The 17,320-nt window shown below is 38.5% G+C and overlaps 1 protein-coding gene across 1 annotated transcript in view; it reads left to right on the top strand.

Moving 5' to 3' along the window:
- RBM33 (RNA binding motif protein 33) overlaps positions 1-17,320 on the top strand; it is a 146,422-nt gene that overhangs the window by 51,851 nt on the left and 77,251 nt on the right. The window contains exons 9-10 of the mRNA XM_065397927.1: positions 1,069-1,318; positions 9,944-10,002. Coding sequence (XP_065253999.1) covers positions 1,069-1,318; positions 9,944-10,002 — 309 coding nt within the window. The remainder of the gene's footprint in view (positions 1-1,068; positions 1,319-9,943; positions 10,003-17,320) is intronic.

The following is a 17,320-nucleotide window of genomic DNA, read 5'->3' as shown; positions in this document are numbered from 1 at the left end:
GTATGGGTATGATAGAGGTAATGCATAAAAGTGAGGGAGCAAGGTTTTACACTGGAAATATTAATTAAACCATAACAGACTGTTAGTAGGTACTGCTGTAATATTTGATGGTTCAAAACATGCATGTCAATATTTCATGTAGTAGAACAGAAGGGGGGGGGCATAGATCACCTTTGTTTTTTCACTTACTATATTGCTGCAGTCTTCAATTAATTTAATGTATTTTAAATTTAAATCTAATAATTTTATTATAAGCCTTTCTGTGCTTTCATCATCAAGGTATCAAGACACATTTGTTTATGTACATCTGTAACTCTTCATGTGGAGAAACGCTATCCTACCCTCCCCACCCCTCCCACCCAATACTTTGAAGCTACTTGTTCAAGTCTGCAGGTTATGTTTAGTTAAATGTGACTTTTCCATGCAGCTACATCCTTTAGTGAATCCAAGTACTTACGCTGGAACAAAGTACAACAAAAAGATGCCAGTTTTCTTAGCGAGGTCCTACCCCTGTACAGTGATCAGATGCTAGTGGATTTATTATGGTATCTAAACTGTGCTTCCTAATGACACATACAAACAGAGCTAATTGTTTGGTACTACACTGCAGTTGATCCTCACTAGTAATGCAAGCCATTCTGCACCATATGTTAGTTTTTTTCCTACTTCTGTTCATTTTCTGACAGCTACACCCGGTACTTGACAGTGACATTTTATTCTCATCTGTCTTTTAAATTTTGTTTGGATACTGGTAACATTCCATGTGCTAGGCTCTGGCCCCAGACATAAGAATGAACAATCTCTTACCCCTTCCTTTACTACTTGTTTCCTGCCTATTTTCCCTTCATGCAGACATTTTTTTGCTTTCAAATTATTCCTTCCCATGCTGGTAGTTCCAATAATTTCAGCTGGTTTAATGATAGGAATAGGAGGTGTCTTTCTTTGAAAATTAGGCCTTGAACATTCTCAAAGAATCCCAGTTGTGTTTTTTGTTACTGATTTTTCTTTTTTACATCTGTGTACTTGGATTTTAACTGAATGGATTTTGTTCTTTTTGGTTATTTGCAGGGTCATTCACAGAGGTTAATTCCTCCTCACCAGCAGCAGCCTATTAGGAGTCTGTTCCAGCAGCAACAGCTACAAACGCTGCTTCCTATGCAGCATCAACACCATTCATCTCCTCCTCCAGGACTACATATGCCACCCCAGATAGAAACACCTGGAATAATGATGACTCCACCCCCAGTGACACCCCAGCAACCGAAGAACATACATATAAACCCACATTTCAAAGGGACAGTAGTGACGCCTGTGCAAGGTGAGTGTTCTCAATATTGTAAGTTTTGTGTTAGCATTGCCAGTGCAGGGAGCAGGGAAACACTATCTACAGGGTCGGTTTTCTGTGGTCATTCAGTCATAACCTACACAAAAACTTATTTCAGGCTAAAATTCTCCTTGCTTAATCATAGAGGAAATATTTTGCCAAAGTTAGTAGTTTGTTGAAAAAACAAAGCCTCTTCCACTTCTAGCTCTTCTTTAAAATGACACTTAAGGTAAAACTTGCATTATCCTGTAATAAGGAGCAATTGAATTGCCAACGGTAAAGAAGATATATTTAAATAGTGGACATCAGTTTTTAAGAACTGGCTAAGCATTGCAGTTTAAAATTTCACAAGTGACATACTAGCTTCAGCAAGGCACTCTCAGATCATCTACCCAACTATTTGTGTGTGAATATACTGTGACACCCCTCAAACTGCAATTATTGTGTGAAAGGTACAAGCTGCATCCATGTTATTTATGATGAATTTGACATGATATGCTCTGTTCTTTTCTCAGCTCCACTGCTTTTAATGGATTATTTGATTCAAAGCCTGAGAATTAAACACTTTTTTTCCATAACTTATTTAATTCAAGTACCCATTGCTGGGCAACTTTTCTGAGAACTTGCAACAAGGCTGTTGAAGTTGCAACTTCTTTGGCTGTGTTGAATCTGAGACCATGTCTACACTTAACGGGGATGAACGCTGCTGTGATCGATGCAGTGGGGGTTGATTTAGCGGGTCTAGTGAAGCCCTGCTAAATCGACAGCAGAGCGCTCTCTGGTCGACTCAGTACTCCACCGGAATGAGAGGAGTAAGGTAAGTTGACGGGAGAGCATCTCCCGTCGACGCACTGCTGTATAGACACCGCAGTAAGTCAACCTAAGCTAAGTCGACTCCAGCTACATTATTCACTTAACTGGAGTAGCATAATTTAGGTCTACTTACCCCAGTAGTGTAGACAAGGCCTGAGACTAAAGAAAAGAAATACTTGTATAATTTGAAGTCTCTTTGTGACTGTAGTCAGCACTAGAAAAAGCAAATATTTTTTTACCTTCTGATCTGATAGGTATTTTGTCCTCAAATGAGCAGAGGTCCTGGCCTGAAGCTAACTTTCTGCTTATCATTCTGTCAAATAAAGGAAAGTTGGCAGGACTAGGGGCTTTGCCAATTGGGAGAAATCTCAAGTATGTTAGTCCTGTATCAGATCTGCTTCTCACAGATGGGTTTCAGAATGGCTGTTCCCTGGAGATTTTAGTTTTCCATATCTAATAAAAGCAATACTTCCCACCTAGTCAGTCAGTGTACCTGCAATAGTCCAGAAACTCCTTAGTCTTGGATGAATCCCTTTTGTTCAACCTTCTTAAGATTTCCAAAGCAACTGTTGAAGGTATTTGTTTTATGAAAAGCAAAGAATCCATTCAGCCTGTCCCACACCGCTTCAACTAATCAATGAAAGTCTTGCATCCAGATGGACAGCCTCCCTCTTCTAATTCCAGCAAACAGCATTTGGGGATTTTTGCTCTGTCTGACCTCAAAAAGCATACCAGCACCTCCTCCATCGACCCTTTTATGGCTTTCTTCTTTATATCAGTGGTTACAGATACTGTCAGTATGTTGCTCACACTGGACCTTGCCACAGCACCCATAGTATTTTCTAAAATCTTGGTCATGCCAGTGGTACCTCTTCATCTCAAATATGGCTTTTGTTGTCTTGATTTGTTGATCAAAATATCTCCTTTCAACAACTTCTTGTATGCTCTGCGTATTCAAAGTTCAAAATGGATTTGTAATCTCTTTTCAAAAATTCATCTCTGCTCAAGATCTCTTGTGTGGGAGCTCATTTTTTTAGCTAGTGAAGGGTCTAGCTCTATTCCCAGGAGATAGGCACCTGAAGAATGAGTCTTGTAACCTTTACATATTAGAATTTCAACTTGACAAAGTTTTTGCCTTCTAGGTCTCATGATGATTTGTGTTGACACAGTTCATTGATCTCTTCTTCATCTGAAACTCCAGCAAATCTTCCTTTTTTTCTGAACTGACCATCAATAAGACAATTTAACACTTGTGTTAGTGGACATGCAGAAAACTGCTAAATACAGTCCTCTATGTAGACCAAAATAATAGATTCTAGCTTGTTTGGTTGGAAATCCTGGTCTGTTGAGATGGCTTTAACTCAAATCCAGCTATTGATCATTCTCTCAGATTGTAGCAGTAGATTTACTGTCACTTGAATGCCTACAAAGTGTATACTTATGGAAGATGACAATAGGACGTCAGTAGAGTAAATCTTGAAGGGGGGGAGACAAAGAATGATACTCCTCAATGAAGAAAAATACAGTTTTAGTAACACATATCCAGCACAATTAGTTGTTCAAGCGGACTGACTGAGTCACCATTCCTTTAGCTCAGGTAAGTGGGAGACAGAGACCCAAATATTAAAGGAAATTTAGACCTATTTTCCCAAAATAGGTGTTTGTATTGGCCATCAATAAAACAAAATATTCCTTATGCTCAGTTTCTGATACCTCTGTATGGTACCACAATAGCAAAAGACTGGTCAGTTGACAACTTCAGCATGCAGTGAATAGGTCTTTGACTGTATGACTACCTCACAACTTAATATTGGCATCACAAATAACTGTCCCACCAAGGATTTTAGGGCCACCAAAGTTCAGAAGTGAGCTACCAAACTGTCTCTTAGTAACTTACTAAATTGCTATGCAGTGACTCAATTTTATCCTTTAAAACTAACTTTTTAAATTAAAGCAATTTTCTGGTTTGTCAGAAAAAAATACTATTAAAAAAATCCCTTAAAACATGACAGGGATGGTTTCTGCTGTCTCTTTAAATATTTCCTGGTCATTTACCATCAGATGATATTTACTTCCATTCTTATTTAAAATCCTGTCCAACACTGTGCTGTTTTAAAATGTTATACCACCAGTTCTTCCACTTCTATCATTAAAAATTTGTGCATTAATTTGATGTTCCGAAAAGAGTGCTGGTTTGAGCCATCTTTGCTGCCTCAGCAGAGAGGCCAAGGATTGAAAGGATTTGAACTATCATCTTTCACGAGTATTAAATTCATTTGTGTGTTTAAAAAAAAAAGAGGGGGAGGAGGGGGGCACTGCCAGAGGCACTATACCAAAACAGATAATGACAGTTGAACAGAATGCTGGCCTATTTTTTGTGTTCCTTCCTATACAGCTTTTTTTATTGCATATAGGCCCTGACCTGTAACACGTAAGCTATTTTAGTCATGGTTCTGTCAAACTCCCCATCTTTCCAAATTGGATGATGATTGTATAATACTGACAGATGTTCAGGAAGAACTAAGATGAGACCATCAAACTGATTTTCACCTGTAACCTAATACAGAGGTTGAACACAATCTTCCAAAGGTGAAAAGTTAGTGCATTTAGCCCAGTATGTCAATATATAAAATAGTAAAACAGAAATATGCAACAGAAGTGTATGGAAGTTAGACATAGGTGTGAGCTAAGAATAGTTACTAATACATTAGTTCTTGTATCTTACTCACTTTATAAGAAGTGAACTTTGAGAAATCTTTGATAGGAGTTGGATTCCCCAATATGGAATTTGCTAATTCAGTGATGAAATGTCAAGTGCTACTAGTTGCTGTGAATACCACTAAGAATTTATGTATGCAGTGTAGTTGTAGCCCAGTTGGTCCCTGGGTATTAGATACAAGGTGGGTGAGGTAATACTTTTTATTGGATGGCTTTTCTTCTAATGTTAATTTCTCCTGTTCAGAAACATAGTATAGTGGCCTCCATCTAAAGTCAGTATTTGATAACTGACCATTAGAGATGTATGGGAAATGATTTCTCTATCCTGGGAAAATTTTGAAAAGGTCATCCCAAATTAGGATAAAGCAACAGAGGGTCCTGTGGCACCTTTAAGACTAACAGAAGTATTGGGAGCATAAGCTTTCGTGGGTAAGAACCTCACTTATAGATGCATAGATTCATAGATTCTACGACTGGAAGGGACCTCGAGAGGTCATCGAGTCCAGTCCCCTGCCCGCATGGCAGGACCAAATACTGTCTAGACCATCCCTGATAGACATTTATCTAACCTACTCTTAAATATCTCCAGAGATGGAGATTCCACAACCTCCCTAGGCAATTTATTCCAGTGTTTAACCACCCTGACAGTTAGGAACTTGTTCCTAATGTCCAACCTAGACCTCCCTTGCTGCAGTTTAAGCCCATTGCTTCTTGTTCTATCCTCAGAGGCTAAGGTGAACAAGTTTTCTCCCTCCTCCTTATGACACCCTTTTAGATACCTGAAAACTGCTATCATGTCCCCTCTCAGTCTTCTCTTTTCCAAACTAAACAAACCCAATTCTTTCAGTCTTCCTTCATAGGTCATGTTCTCAAGACCTGTAATCATTCTTGTTGCTCTTCTCTGGACCCTTTCCAATTTCTCCACATCTTTCTTGAAATGCGGTGCCCAAAACTGGACACAATACTCCAGCTGAGGCCTAACCAGAGCAGAGTAGAGCGGAAGAATGACTTCTCATGTCTTGCTCACAACACACCTGTTAATACATCCCAGAATCATGTTTGCTTTTTTTGCAACAGCATCACACTGTTGACTCATATTTAGCTTGTGGTCCACTATAACCCCTAGATCCCTTTCTGCCGTACTCCTTCCTAGACAGTCTCATCCCATTCTGTATGTGTGAAACTGATTTTTTCTTCCTAAGTGGAGCACTTTGCATTTGTCTTTGTTAAACTTCATCCTGTTTAACTCAGACCATTTCTCCAATTTGTCCAGATCATTTTGAATTATGACCCTGTCCTCCAAAGCAGTTGCAATCCCTCCCAGTTTGGTATCATCCGCAAACTTAATAAGCGTACTTTCTATGCCAATATCTAAGTCGTTAATGAAGATATTGAACAGAGCCGGTCCCAAAACAGACCCCTGCGGAACCCCACTCGTTATGCCTTTCCAGCAGGATTGGGAACCATTAATAACAACTCTCTGAGTACGGTTATCCAGCCAGTTATGCACCCACCTTATAGTAGCCCCATCTAAATTGTATTTGCCTAGTTTATCGATAAGAATATCATGCGAGACCGTATCAAATGCCTTACTAAAGTCTAGGTATACCACATCCACAGCTTCTCCCTTATCCACAAGACTCGTTATCCTATCGAAGAAAGCTATCAGATTGGTTTGACATGATTTGTTTTTTACAAATCCATGCTGGCTGTTCCCTATCACCTTACCACCTTCCAAGTGTTTGCAGATGATTTCCTTAATTACTTGCTCCATTATCTTCCCTGGCACAGAAGTTAAACTAACTGGTCTATAGTTTCCTGGGTTGTTTTTATTTCCCTTTTTATAGATGGGCACTATATTTGCCCTTTTCCAGTCTTCTGGAATCTCTCCCGTCTCCCATGATTTTCCAAAGATAATAGCTAGAGGCTCAGATACCTCCTCTATTAGCTCCTTGAGTATTCTAGGATGCATTTCATCAGGCCCTGGTGACTTGCAGGCATCTAACTTTTCTAAGTGATTTTTAACTTGCTCTTTTTTTATTTTATCTGCTAAACCTACCCCCTTCCCATTAGCATTCACTATGTTAGGCATTCCTTCAGACTTCTCGGTGAAGACCAAAACAAAGAAGTCATTAAGCATCTCTGCCATTTCCAAGTTTCCTGTTACTGTTTCTCCCTCTTCACTAAGCAGTGGGCCTACCCTGTCTTTGGTCTTCCTCTTGCTTCTAATGTATTGATAAAAAGTCTTCTTGTTTCCCTTTATTCCCGTAGCTAGTTTGAGCTCATTTTGTGCCTTTGCCTTTCTAATCTTGCCCCTGCATTCCTGTGTTGTTTGCCTATATTCATCCTTTGTAATCTGTCCTAGTTTCCATTTTTTATATGACTCCTTTTTATTTTTTAGGTCATGCAAGATCTCGTGGTTAAGCCAAGGTGGTCTTTTGCCACATTTTCTATCTTTCCTAACCAGCGGAATAGCTTGCTTTTGGGCCCTTAATAGTGTCCCTTTGAAAAACTGCCAACTCTCCTCAGTTGTTTTTCCCCTCAGTCTTGATTCCCGTGGGACCTTACCTATCAGCTCTCTGAGCTTACCAAAATCCGCCTTCCTGAAATCCATTGTCTCTATTTTGCTGTTCTCCCTTCTACCCTTCCTTAGAATTGCAAACTCTATGATTTCATGATCACTTTCACCCAAGCTGCCTTCTACTTTCAAATTCTCAACGAGTTCCTCCCTATTTGTTAAAATCAAGTCTAGAACAGCTTCCCCCCTAGTAGCTTTTTCAACCTTCTGAAATAAAAAGTTGTCTGCAATGCAGTCCAAGAATTTGTTGGATAGTCTGTGCCCCGCTGTGTTATTTTCCCAACATATATCCGGATAGTTGAAGTCCCCCATCACCACCATATCTTGGGCTTTGGATGATTTTGTTAGTTGTTTAAAAAAGCCTCTTCCACCTGGTTAGGTGGCCTGTAGTAGACTCCTAGCATGACATCACCCTTGTTTTTTACCCCTTTTAGCCTAACCCAGAGACTCTCAACACTTCCATCTCCTATGTCCATCTCTACTTCTGTCCAAGTGTGTACATTTTTAATATATAAGGCAACACCTCCTCCCTTTTTCCCCTGTCTATCCTTCCTGAGCAAGCTGTACCCATCCACACCAACATTCCAATCATGTGTATTATCCCACCAAGTTTCAGTGATGCCAACAATGTCATAGTTGTATTTATTTATTAACACTTCCAGTTCTTCCTGCTTATTACCCATACTTCTCGCATTTGTATATAGGCATCTAAGATACTGGTTTGATCTTTCCTCCCAGTTTTGTCCTGACCCTCCTTTCTCTCTGCCAATATAGCCCACACTCCCTCTCGTTTCCGACCCATCTCCCAGGTCTCCATGTTCCCCACTTACCTGCGGGCTTTGCTCACCTGTCCCCGTCGAACCTAGTTTAAAGCCCTCCTCACTAGGTTAGCCATTCTGTGTCCAAATAGGGACTTTCCCCTCCTCAAAAGGTGAACGCCATCTCTGCCTAGCAGTCCTTCCTCAAATAGCATCCCGTGGTCTAGGAAGCCAAAGCCCTCCTGGCGACACCATCTTTGCAGCCAGGCATTCACCTCCAGGATGCATCTGTCTCTGCCCGGGCCCCTACCTTTGACAGGAAGAATCGAAGAGAATACTTCTTCAGATGCAAGTGAGGTTCTTACCCACGAAAGCTTATGCTCCCAATACTTCTGTTAGTCTTAAAGGTGCCACAGGACCCTCTGTTGCTTTTTACAGATTCAGACTAACACGGCTACGCCTCTGATACTTGACACAAATTAGGATAAAATTTCTCATTTCACAGACTTGCAATCAGAAAGAAAAAATTGTTTTGGGTCAGTCAAAATGTTTTTTGTTTTGATAGTTTCAAAATGCTTCATTTTAATTTCAACCTATATTTTATTTTTTTTACTAAAATTAGCTCACATTTTGAAGTGGAAAAATGGAAATTTTCATGTAGAAAATGTCCAAATGGAATGTTCCAACAATTTCAAAACTTTTTTCCAAAAGTTTTTTGAAGCAGCAAATTTGTTCAAACCAACCCTGTTGAGATAAATCTGCATTTTCCAATGGAAAAACATATTTTCTGGAATGTTTCCCAACCAGCTCTAGTTACCACATCAGTTGAGATACTACAGTGTTCTCTTGTGCACCATATAGGGAAGAACTTTGGTAATTGTGTGTATTGTGGCTTTGTTAATAACAACCCCAAGAAGCTCATTAATATAGAGGAGTGCTGATCCACTGCTGAAGTTTTGAAATTCAGTTTAACAGCTTTCTGTTTTTGAGGCAGGGGATCCTTTGCCTGTTGCAGGCTTTTATAGAAAAGTTATTTTTCATTTGAGATATTATACTGTTTCTGTGAATATCACAAATCGAGTGTGACCCTTCTCAACCTGCAAGGTGTTTAAGGAAGGAACCTTGTGTGTGTGGAATGTCCCGTTCAGTAATGTTAATAGGAGACATCAGAGCATAATTCTGAACTTCTTACCCTCTCCCTCCCATTTTAGGTTCTCTGTAGTCATTCCAGCTCCTGATCCACTGTGATGCCTTAGCATGTATAGTGTTAGGATACTACAAAGACGCATTGAAGCGTGGAGTCTGTCGGGAGTCACAGTGGCAATCTAAAAGGGTCTGAGGGAGAAGAATCTAGGATGTATATGTTGAATTCCCTCTTTTTGCATTTGAAGCATTGTTTAAATGCTGTATGGTTATGTCATTTAGATCCACCTTTACAGGCCTAAAAGAGTGTACTTCCTTCATTTTGGCCATATGTAGTTTTTTTCCCCCTCTGTCAACAGGCTGTATAATTCTGGAAAATTCAGGATTGCATTATCTAAATTATGCTATGAGAATATTAATTGCCTGTTGAATGTTGGAAACAAAACTTGTCTCCTCTCAGCTAATTTTAGGGACTGTGGAGCACATGCTTAGTTCTTAAAGGTAAACATAACCAGCAGTGATTAAGATCTGCTACGTGACTACTTTTGGAGAGAAAGTCAACAACTGTTAGGTAAAATAAATTGTATTAAAAGGTGTTTCTTGTTTCAGTGCCCTTGTTGCCAGTCCCAACCCAGCCAAGACCTGCTGTAGGACCCCAGAGATTTCCTGTGAGTAGCAGCTGCTTCTTCTTCTGTGATATGGATAAGCATACATTTGCAAAGAAATATTAATATAGCAAATAAAAGCTGTTCCAATGAAATATAATTTTAAGGATTTGTAAATATTGACAGTAATCTCCGCAGTTGAAAATGTTTGTTAAAAGCTTAAGGTCAATGGATTTTTGAGAGCAGAATTAATTCTATTTAACTGTAAAATTGTTGAACCAGTCTCTCCAAAGGGAGAGGTACAAATGCATCTTGTCTTAGAGAACTTTTTTTCATTTAACTACTGGCATCCTTTAAAAAGGCTGTTGGGTAAAAAAAAAAAAAAAAATCTCTCCGGCTAAAAAGCTCCATATTTTTATTTTTATTCTAAAATCAGTGCCTTATTTTCTGCTTGCTTTAAGCATTTAAAAGGTTTCATTATTTTTTATATCAAAAATGGATTTGGCATTGAATGATCGATCCTTTCCTTCTTGCTTATCTTTGGCTTCCAAAACATACTAGCCATCTTTTAGCTCTTTCTCTAAACTAATCTGACCGCCTGACTTATTCTGAGTGGACGAAGTGTGCAAAATCACTTGTTCATAGTTTTCCAGTTTGTGGTAGTTTTCATCTTAATCTATTGTGTTGTATCATTTTAGTTACTTACAACTGTTCACACAGAGTATCAAATCATTTAAATGAGTAATTTTTGTGTAATGTTGCCTTCATTTGCCAAAACTTGGAGACCCACACATGCTTTTCTTGTACATGAAGCTTGTACATGGGAAAGCTAAACCGTGGTAATATATGGAATGTGGAAGGGGGAAGCAAATGTTCATGTATCAAAATATACTAATATACAGCGTTCATCTGTATAGAAATCAGTTGTAGCTGGAAAAGGCAGATCACAAAAAATTGTGCTGGTTTTGTGATTTCCATATGCATATAGTATGAGGATTATTTCTGTGCAGAATATTTCCTCTCAAAGATCCTTATCCAATCAATTACTTATGCCTGCTCATTTTGTACAGTTACTGATAGTCATATTCATTACCATAGAATCTGTTTTATGAAGTATAAAAAATGTTAAACAACCTAAAACAAACTCTAGCTTTACAAAGTCTGGTTATCGTTTTACCCAATTTTGTCATACTTCTGTGAAATTTCTATACTCCAGGTTACCACAATTTGACTGTGGTGTAACTAGAGGAAATACTTTTATCTGAGCAAGTCCGAGTGCAAAACAGAGAAATCTTTCTAGCATTTAAAAATGTTAATTTTAATTGTTCTTTGTGAAAATTGGAATTATGTTGTATCCCCGAATCTTGCACTTTGTTTTCCTGTGATATATATTTTAATTGATCTGCTAGTGAGCAAATTTTGAAATGAAAAGAAATCGGAGGAAGAAAGAATGTATAAATCTGTTGTATTTGACGTCCTTGAAAATGTGTTTACACCAACATATTAAAATTAGAACTTGATTTCTTTAAATAGGTTGTACAATTAGAATTTTTAAAATATTTTTTCCTATTTGCAGTAGACAAATACTAACTAACATACATATAGCAAAATAATTCATATACAGCACAACTTTTAAATGGAATAAAATAACAAAGATTCAGCTTACTTTTGATATAGAATTGTATTCCTCTTCTGGATAGGAATATTTTTCTCTTCTCCCCTAGAAGTTTCCCTAGAGAAAATGGGGCATCTTTCTTATGTAAACATGACACTGATACTTGCTGTAATATTAAGTAGCTGATATTCAGAGCTAAGAAAATTCTTTTGGTTAGAGTCTCTTTCCGTTAAGTGGAGAGGCAGTGTATTGTAGTAGACAGAGCACTGGCCTGAGATTCAAGAGACCTGGGTTCTATTCCTGGCTCTGCCACTGGCCTGCTGGGTAAGACCTTGGGTAAGTGACTTCCATTCTCTGTGCCTCAGTTACCCAAATCTGTAAAATAGGGCTAATGATACTGACCTCCCTTGTAAAGTGCTTTACAACTGTTTACATAGAGTACCGAAGCCTCTAGGTAAGAGGTAGGTATGAGTAGCATTATACATATTTCACTTTTGTTTTATCAAATGTAGTATATAGCTGTTGAACTCAAGTCAAATTTACCTTCAGATTTGAAAGTTCTAGGTGTTCCATTTATCTGTTCAGCCTGTTTTCCATGAAAATAAAATATGGTGTGAAATTTGCATAATTATCAGAGGTATAACATTTTTAAAATATCTCTGTGTGTGGAAGAAATGCTTTTGTTATAGAGCAATTTTTTTTGCTCTGATGCATGTTAAAATCTGCAAATATTTCTATTCTATTCTTAGTTGATGTATATTTTAACAGGTAGACCAGCAGTTAGAAAACTTTGCAAATACGGTTTAAAAAAACCTGTAAGGTTGAATAAAATGTTAGAATTCCTGTAAGTCTTTATGACTGAGAGAAAGAAGTCTTTGAACTTGATTTTACTGCTCCTTTATAGGACCACCTAAACAAAGGACATGTGTAGTCCACAAAGCAAATCAGATTTTTTTTGTGTTTTCATTTTCAAGCTGCTTAAGTGTTTCTAAAAATTGTTTGGGACTGTAGTTGATTTTTTTTTTAGTATATGAGAACATGTAATCATTCATTTTTAAAACCTTTAGCGTTAAATTCAGCCCTTCTGTGAGAGGACACAATTGTATTGACTTCAACAAAGTTGTACCAGGGCTGTGTTTGGCACATTGAGCTTCATGTTATAAGAAATTGGTAGAAAGCATAATGCAGTGCTTACAATGATTGGAGTTGAGCAGTGATTGGAATTGAGACAATTGTTAAACAAATCAATTGCCACTAAATACAGGTTTTGATACTGCATTTTCATATTCAGTTGCCAATAGTAATAAGTAAAACTTTAACATTTTCATCCCTACTTATTTATTTAAAGCTTTGTCCCTTGGGTGTTTTGGGAGGAAGTGGGGAGAAGACATAAATGGAATTACTTTTTTGGCCTTCTACACATTCCTTCTGGTTATTTCCTAACATATGGGGTAATACAGAATCAGAGTAAAATCTTGGAATACTCAAGGAGTATATCAAATACCTCATTGTCTAGCATTTTTCCTTTCAGTAAACAGTGACTACTTTGTTTAGTGTGCAAACAAGTCTTTATCAATAACCATATTAAACTCATTGGAAACTGAGTAGATAATGGTTCTGAAATGGGGCTGTCAGCCGAAGGCTATGGCACACTTGCACACAGGGTAAATATTAAAATTGTCGGTTCTGAAGAGTGCCTGTCATTCTATAAAAATTGCAGAAGACTCCATAGGTTTCCATTGTATTCCAGATCTTATTAGTTTTTGGCAATAAAATTTATGCAGAGATTTTAATCAGCGTGCAGTTGACACTATTTAATTCTTCCAGTTATTTTTAAATAGTCTATTTAAAAAAACAGCACATTAAGCTAAGACATTCCACTGAGCCTTCCACTAGGTCTTATGTTATCTATGTATCTTGGGCTTTAAGCAAATCAGAGCAGGGGATTGACTTTAGCTTTTGTCTCAAAGTGCCAATCATACAGTTGTCATTTAACAAATAACTAGTATCTAAAAGCCCATTCTCTCGCAGAGGTGTGGCAACTGGGCCAAATAATCCACCGTCTCCTCATACAGCCAGTGAAATTGCTGTAGAATAAAGGTGGTAATTTGTTGTCTTCTCTGATATCAGTGGTCTAGGACTCTTGGCATGGCATTGATAAATGCCCTACGTTAGCTGTACACTGCATGGATATCATTAGTAAAGTCAAAATGTCTGAGAACTTAAAAATTGGATGGTAACAGACGGCGAATCCCAGTGGTGATTGAACGAAGTGATATTCTATACAAAAAGCTCTCAGGCTCATGCTTGTACCTTTTCCCATCGCTTCACACTGATTCAGCCAACATTCTAGTGAGAATCTGGGATTTTATTATATAGATAGCCCAGCCAAAGATCTGCTCAGATGACTCTGCCATTTTTGGCAAAACTGACTGAAGGCTTTACCCATGGAGCAATTAACTAGGCCTTCTGTATTTTTATTACTGTTTCCTGGCCATATTATTTTATATTACGGTAGTGCAGATATCCCAATCAAGGTTCAGGACCCCATTGTACTAAATGCTGTTCAAATGAATAAGACGATGACTGTGCTTGCCACAGAGAACTCATAATTTAAGACAATAACAAAATGTAACAAGCAGATGGGGGACACTGTGGGGGTGAGGCAAAAGAAAGGGAGGAAAAGTTAAAAGTAAAAGGGGGACATCTTTCATAAATCAATGGTTTTATTATCCCTGGGTTGCCACCAGTCCAACCTGATGGCTTAAGATCCTTCTCAGTGGCTATAAGTTGGCGTAACTTCATTGAAATACTGACTTCAGTGGAGCTCCGCCAACTTACTCCAGCTGAGGAGGCTGGCCCCAAGGTCTTCATAGGTGATGACTTGGACCTTGTGCATTTGAAAACTCTGTCAGCAGCTCTCTCAAGAACCATTCTTGAACATTGTTTTTGCTATTAAAGATTTTAATTTTCCCATGACCTGGCCATTAGGACCCAACTTAACAAGAAACCATTTTGCAAATGGTGTTATAAACTGGGTAGTGCATAGAAAAACTGTCTTATAGCACTAATGTGCAAAAGTACCACATTTTTGACAGGAAAACATGTTTAAATATGGTTCTTTAGAAAGCTACTAGGCTCTGTTTTTACAGAGCTGGGAACCATGCTAGCAAAGTCTTCAAACGCTATTTGGCCAGGAAGTATAAGCAGATAAACAAGGGCAGGGGAGGGGTGAAAGCCTAGTCAGACAGTCCGTCTCTATAGCCTTTATTCCACTACTCCACCCAGGATAGAACAGTCATCCCCAAAGACATTTTTGACTGGATTTGGACCATTCCTTGCGGTGGTAATAAATGAGTTTAAAAGTAAAAAGGGGTACTAATTAATAACTTCAACCAAAAAGCCTGTCACCATAATTTCCCTCTTGTATGCCAAATCACCATCCTGTCTTCTTTCAAAACTCTCCGTAAAGTGCACTCAGTCCTTCAAGCCTGAAGGTTAATCCATTAAACATTGTAGACTAAAAAGAAGAAAATATTCTGATATTGGGCCCTCATATGGTCAGTTGAGATTCTATGCTTAAATTGTGTTTTCGTAGGTTCTAATACCATTGATACAAGGACCATGTTTCCAATGTGTTGTATGACATCAAATATAACAATGCTTAGCACTTACATGGCATTTTCCAGCTGTCAATTTTAAAGTGCTTTACAAAAGTTGGGTAAGTGTTCTTATCCCCATTTTGGCATAAAATGGAAGAGAGAAGATCTCTTGGCAGAACTCTCCTATCTTTCTCACTGCCAAATTAGAAAGCCCAAACAGCCAAATCAGAAGGAGATTTTTAATAATTAATAAAACAATTGCTCTGAGAAGAAAATCCAGCAGAGCCTGCCTTTTAACTGCTGGAGGCGGAACAGAGTGGATGGCATCTACACATGTGAGGGCACACCCATCCTTCCCTTACTGGAAAGCTTGGTTCTGTCTCTGAGCAAGCTGCAAACAGGATGCAGACCTTCCCATTCGAAGAATGGACATTTTCAGGGAAGTCAAGGTACATTTTCCTACAGTTCAATTTTGCAGCTGGGAAAACAGGCACAAAGAAGCCAAGATTTTCCAAAATAGTTGCTTAGGCCTGGTCTACACTGGAGGGGCGGGGGAGGGATTGATCTAAGTTACGCAACTTCAGCTATTTGAATAACATAGCTAAAGTCAACGTACTTAGATCTACTCACCGCGGTGTCTTCACTGCGGAGAGTCGACAGCTGACACTCCCCTGTCGACTCTCTGTCTGCGCCTCTCGCTCCGGTGGAGTACCAGAGTTAACAGGAGAGTGCTCAGCGGTCGATTTATCGCGTCTAGACCAGACGCGATAAATCGACCCCAGCTGGATCGATTGCTGCCCGTTGATCCTGCGGGTAATGTAGACAAGCCCTTAGTTAGGCCCCTAAATATATATATTTTGGCACCTAAATAAGAGGCCTGATTTTGAAAAGTGTAGTGCAGCCAGGAATACCCATAAGCATTTTTGGAAAAGTCTACCCTAAGTGAGTTAGGTGTCTAACTTAGATGCTTTTGAAAATCCTACCCATTGACTTCAAGTTGCAAAGTCAATAGTAGGTGCTGGCTGCTCAGCACTTTTGAAGATCAGACCCATTAATTGTAGTTTGAATTTGTAATATGAATTTATTAGCTTGAGAGTAGGGAATGAATTTGAAAAATTTCATGTTTAAGTGACTGCCTGGATCACGGTTGTGCAGCAAGTGAGTCATAATAACACTGTATAAATACAGTATTAAATATGTGTTCTGAATTTAAGCAAATGTGTTTGACACATTGGCTAAAAAGTATTCGTTCTCTAGCAAGAACTTTAGCTTTGTGCTGAAGTAACAACCTATGGCGCAGACTGTTTCCCCATCACACTGCTTGGTTCCATCAAGCTGCTAATGCCAGCTGGTATGCTCCATCTGAGAATAGGGGACAATGGCCAGTGGGTACCTATAGTTACAGATGCACTGACTGACCCCTTCTCTTTCGCTGTACTGGTCAAACTTATTTAACTCTGAAGCACAAGGTGTGTGGGGACCTCCTTAGTTGGATCTTGGAGTCATGTCCTCTCTCCACAGGCAGACCTGAACTAATTTCTTTATATTTAGGGCCTTTTGTTCCCATGGGGTTAAAGTAAGGAGGCAGAGTTTGGGCCTTAGACACTTGGAGAGGGTCCTCTAGAATGGAGAGGAAAGGATTGTGGGTAAGAGAAGTAGTAACTGAGGCATCTCTTTATACCACCTCTTTGGTGAATCTTTGCTTTTTCGATCCCATTTAGATATACCCTTAGTGGCCCCTGGATGCACCCCCAGTCCTTTTAATTTGAGATCCAGAAACTTTATTCTTTGATAAAACACTTGTGTATAGAGCAGAATTCAAATCTACTAAATTAAATAATTCTTATGAATGCTCTGTTTTATTCAGTATAAAAATAAGATTTTTAATAGACGAAAAAGCCCTCATGCGTTCATGAACAACTTTCCACGTTTCATAGTTATTTCCTCTTTCTGGTATCTATCCATTTGTATCCCTTTCTATTTAAAGAGCCTTGATTTCTATTTCTCTGATTGTATTTTTCTTACAAAAATAACCATCATTATTAAATATTCTTTCTATTTTCTGATTGCAGTATGCTTACATATATCTCCATTACATCAGCTCTTTTTAAAAATTTCAGTATGTAAGATTAGTTTTGGTTCTTCGTTGTAAACTTCTTGCTAA

This window comes from Emys orbicularis, chromosome 2 (genome assembly GCF_028017835.1).
Source record: "Emys orbicularis isolate rEmyOrb1 chromosome 2, rEmyOrb1.hap1, whole genome shotgun sequence".
NCBI classification, from domain to species: domain Eukaryota; kingdom Metazoa; phylum Chordata; order Testudines; family Emydidae; genus Emys; species Emys orbicularis.
This window is presented reverse-complemented; position numbering and strand designations above follow the sequence as displayed.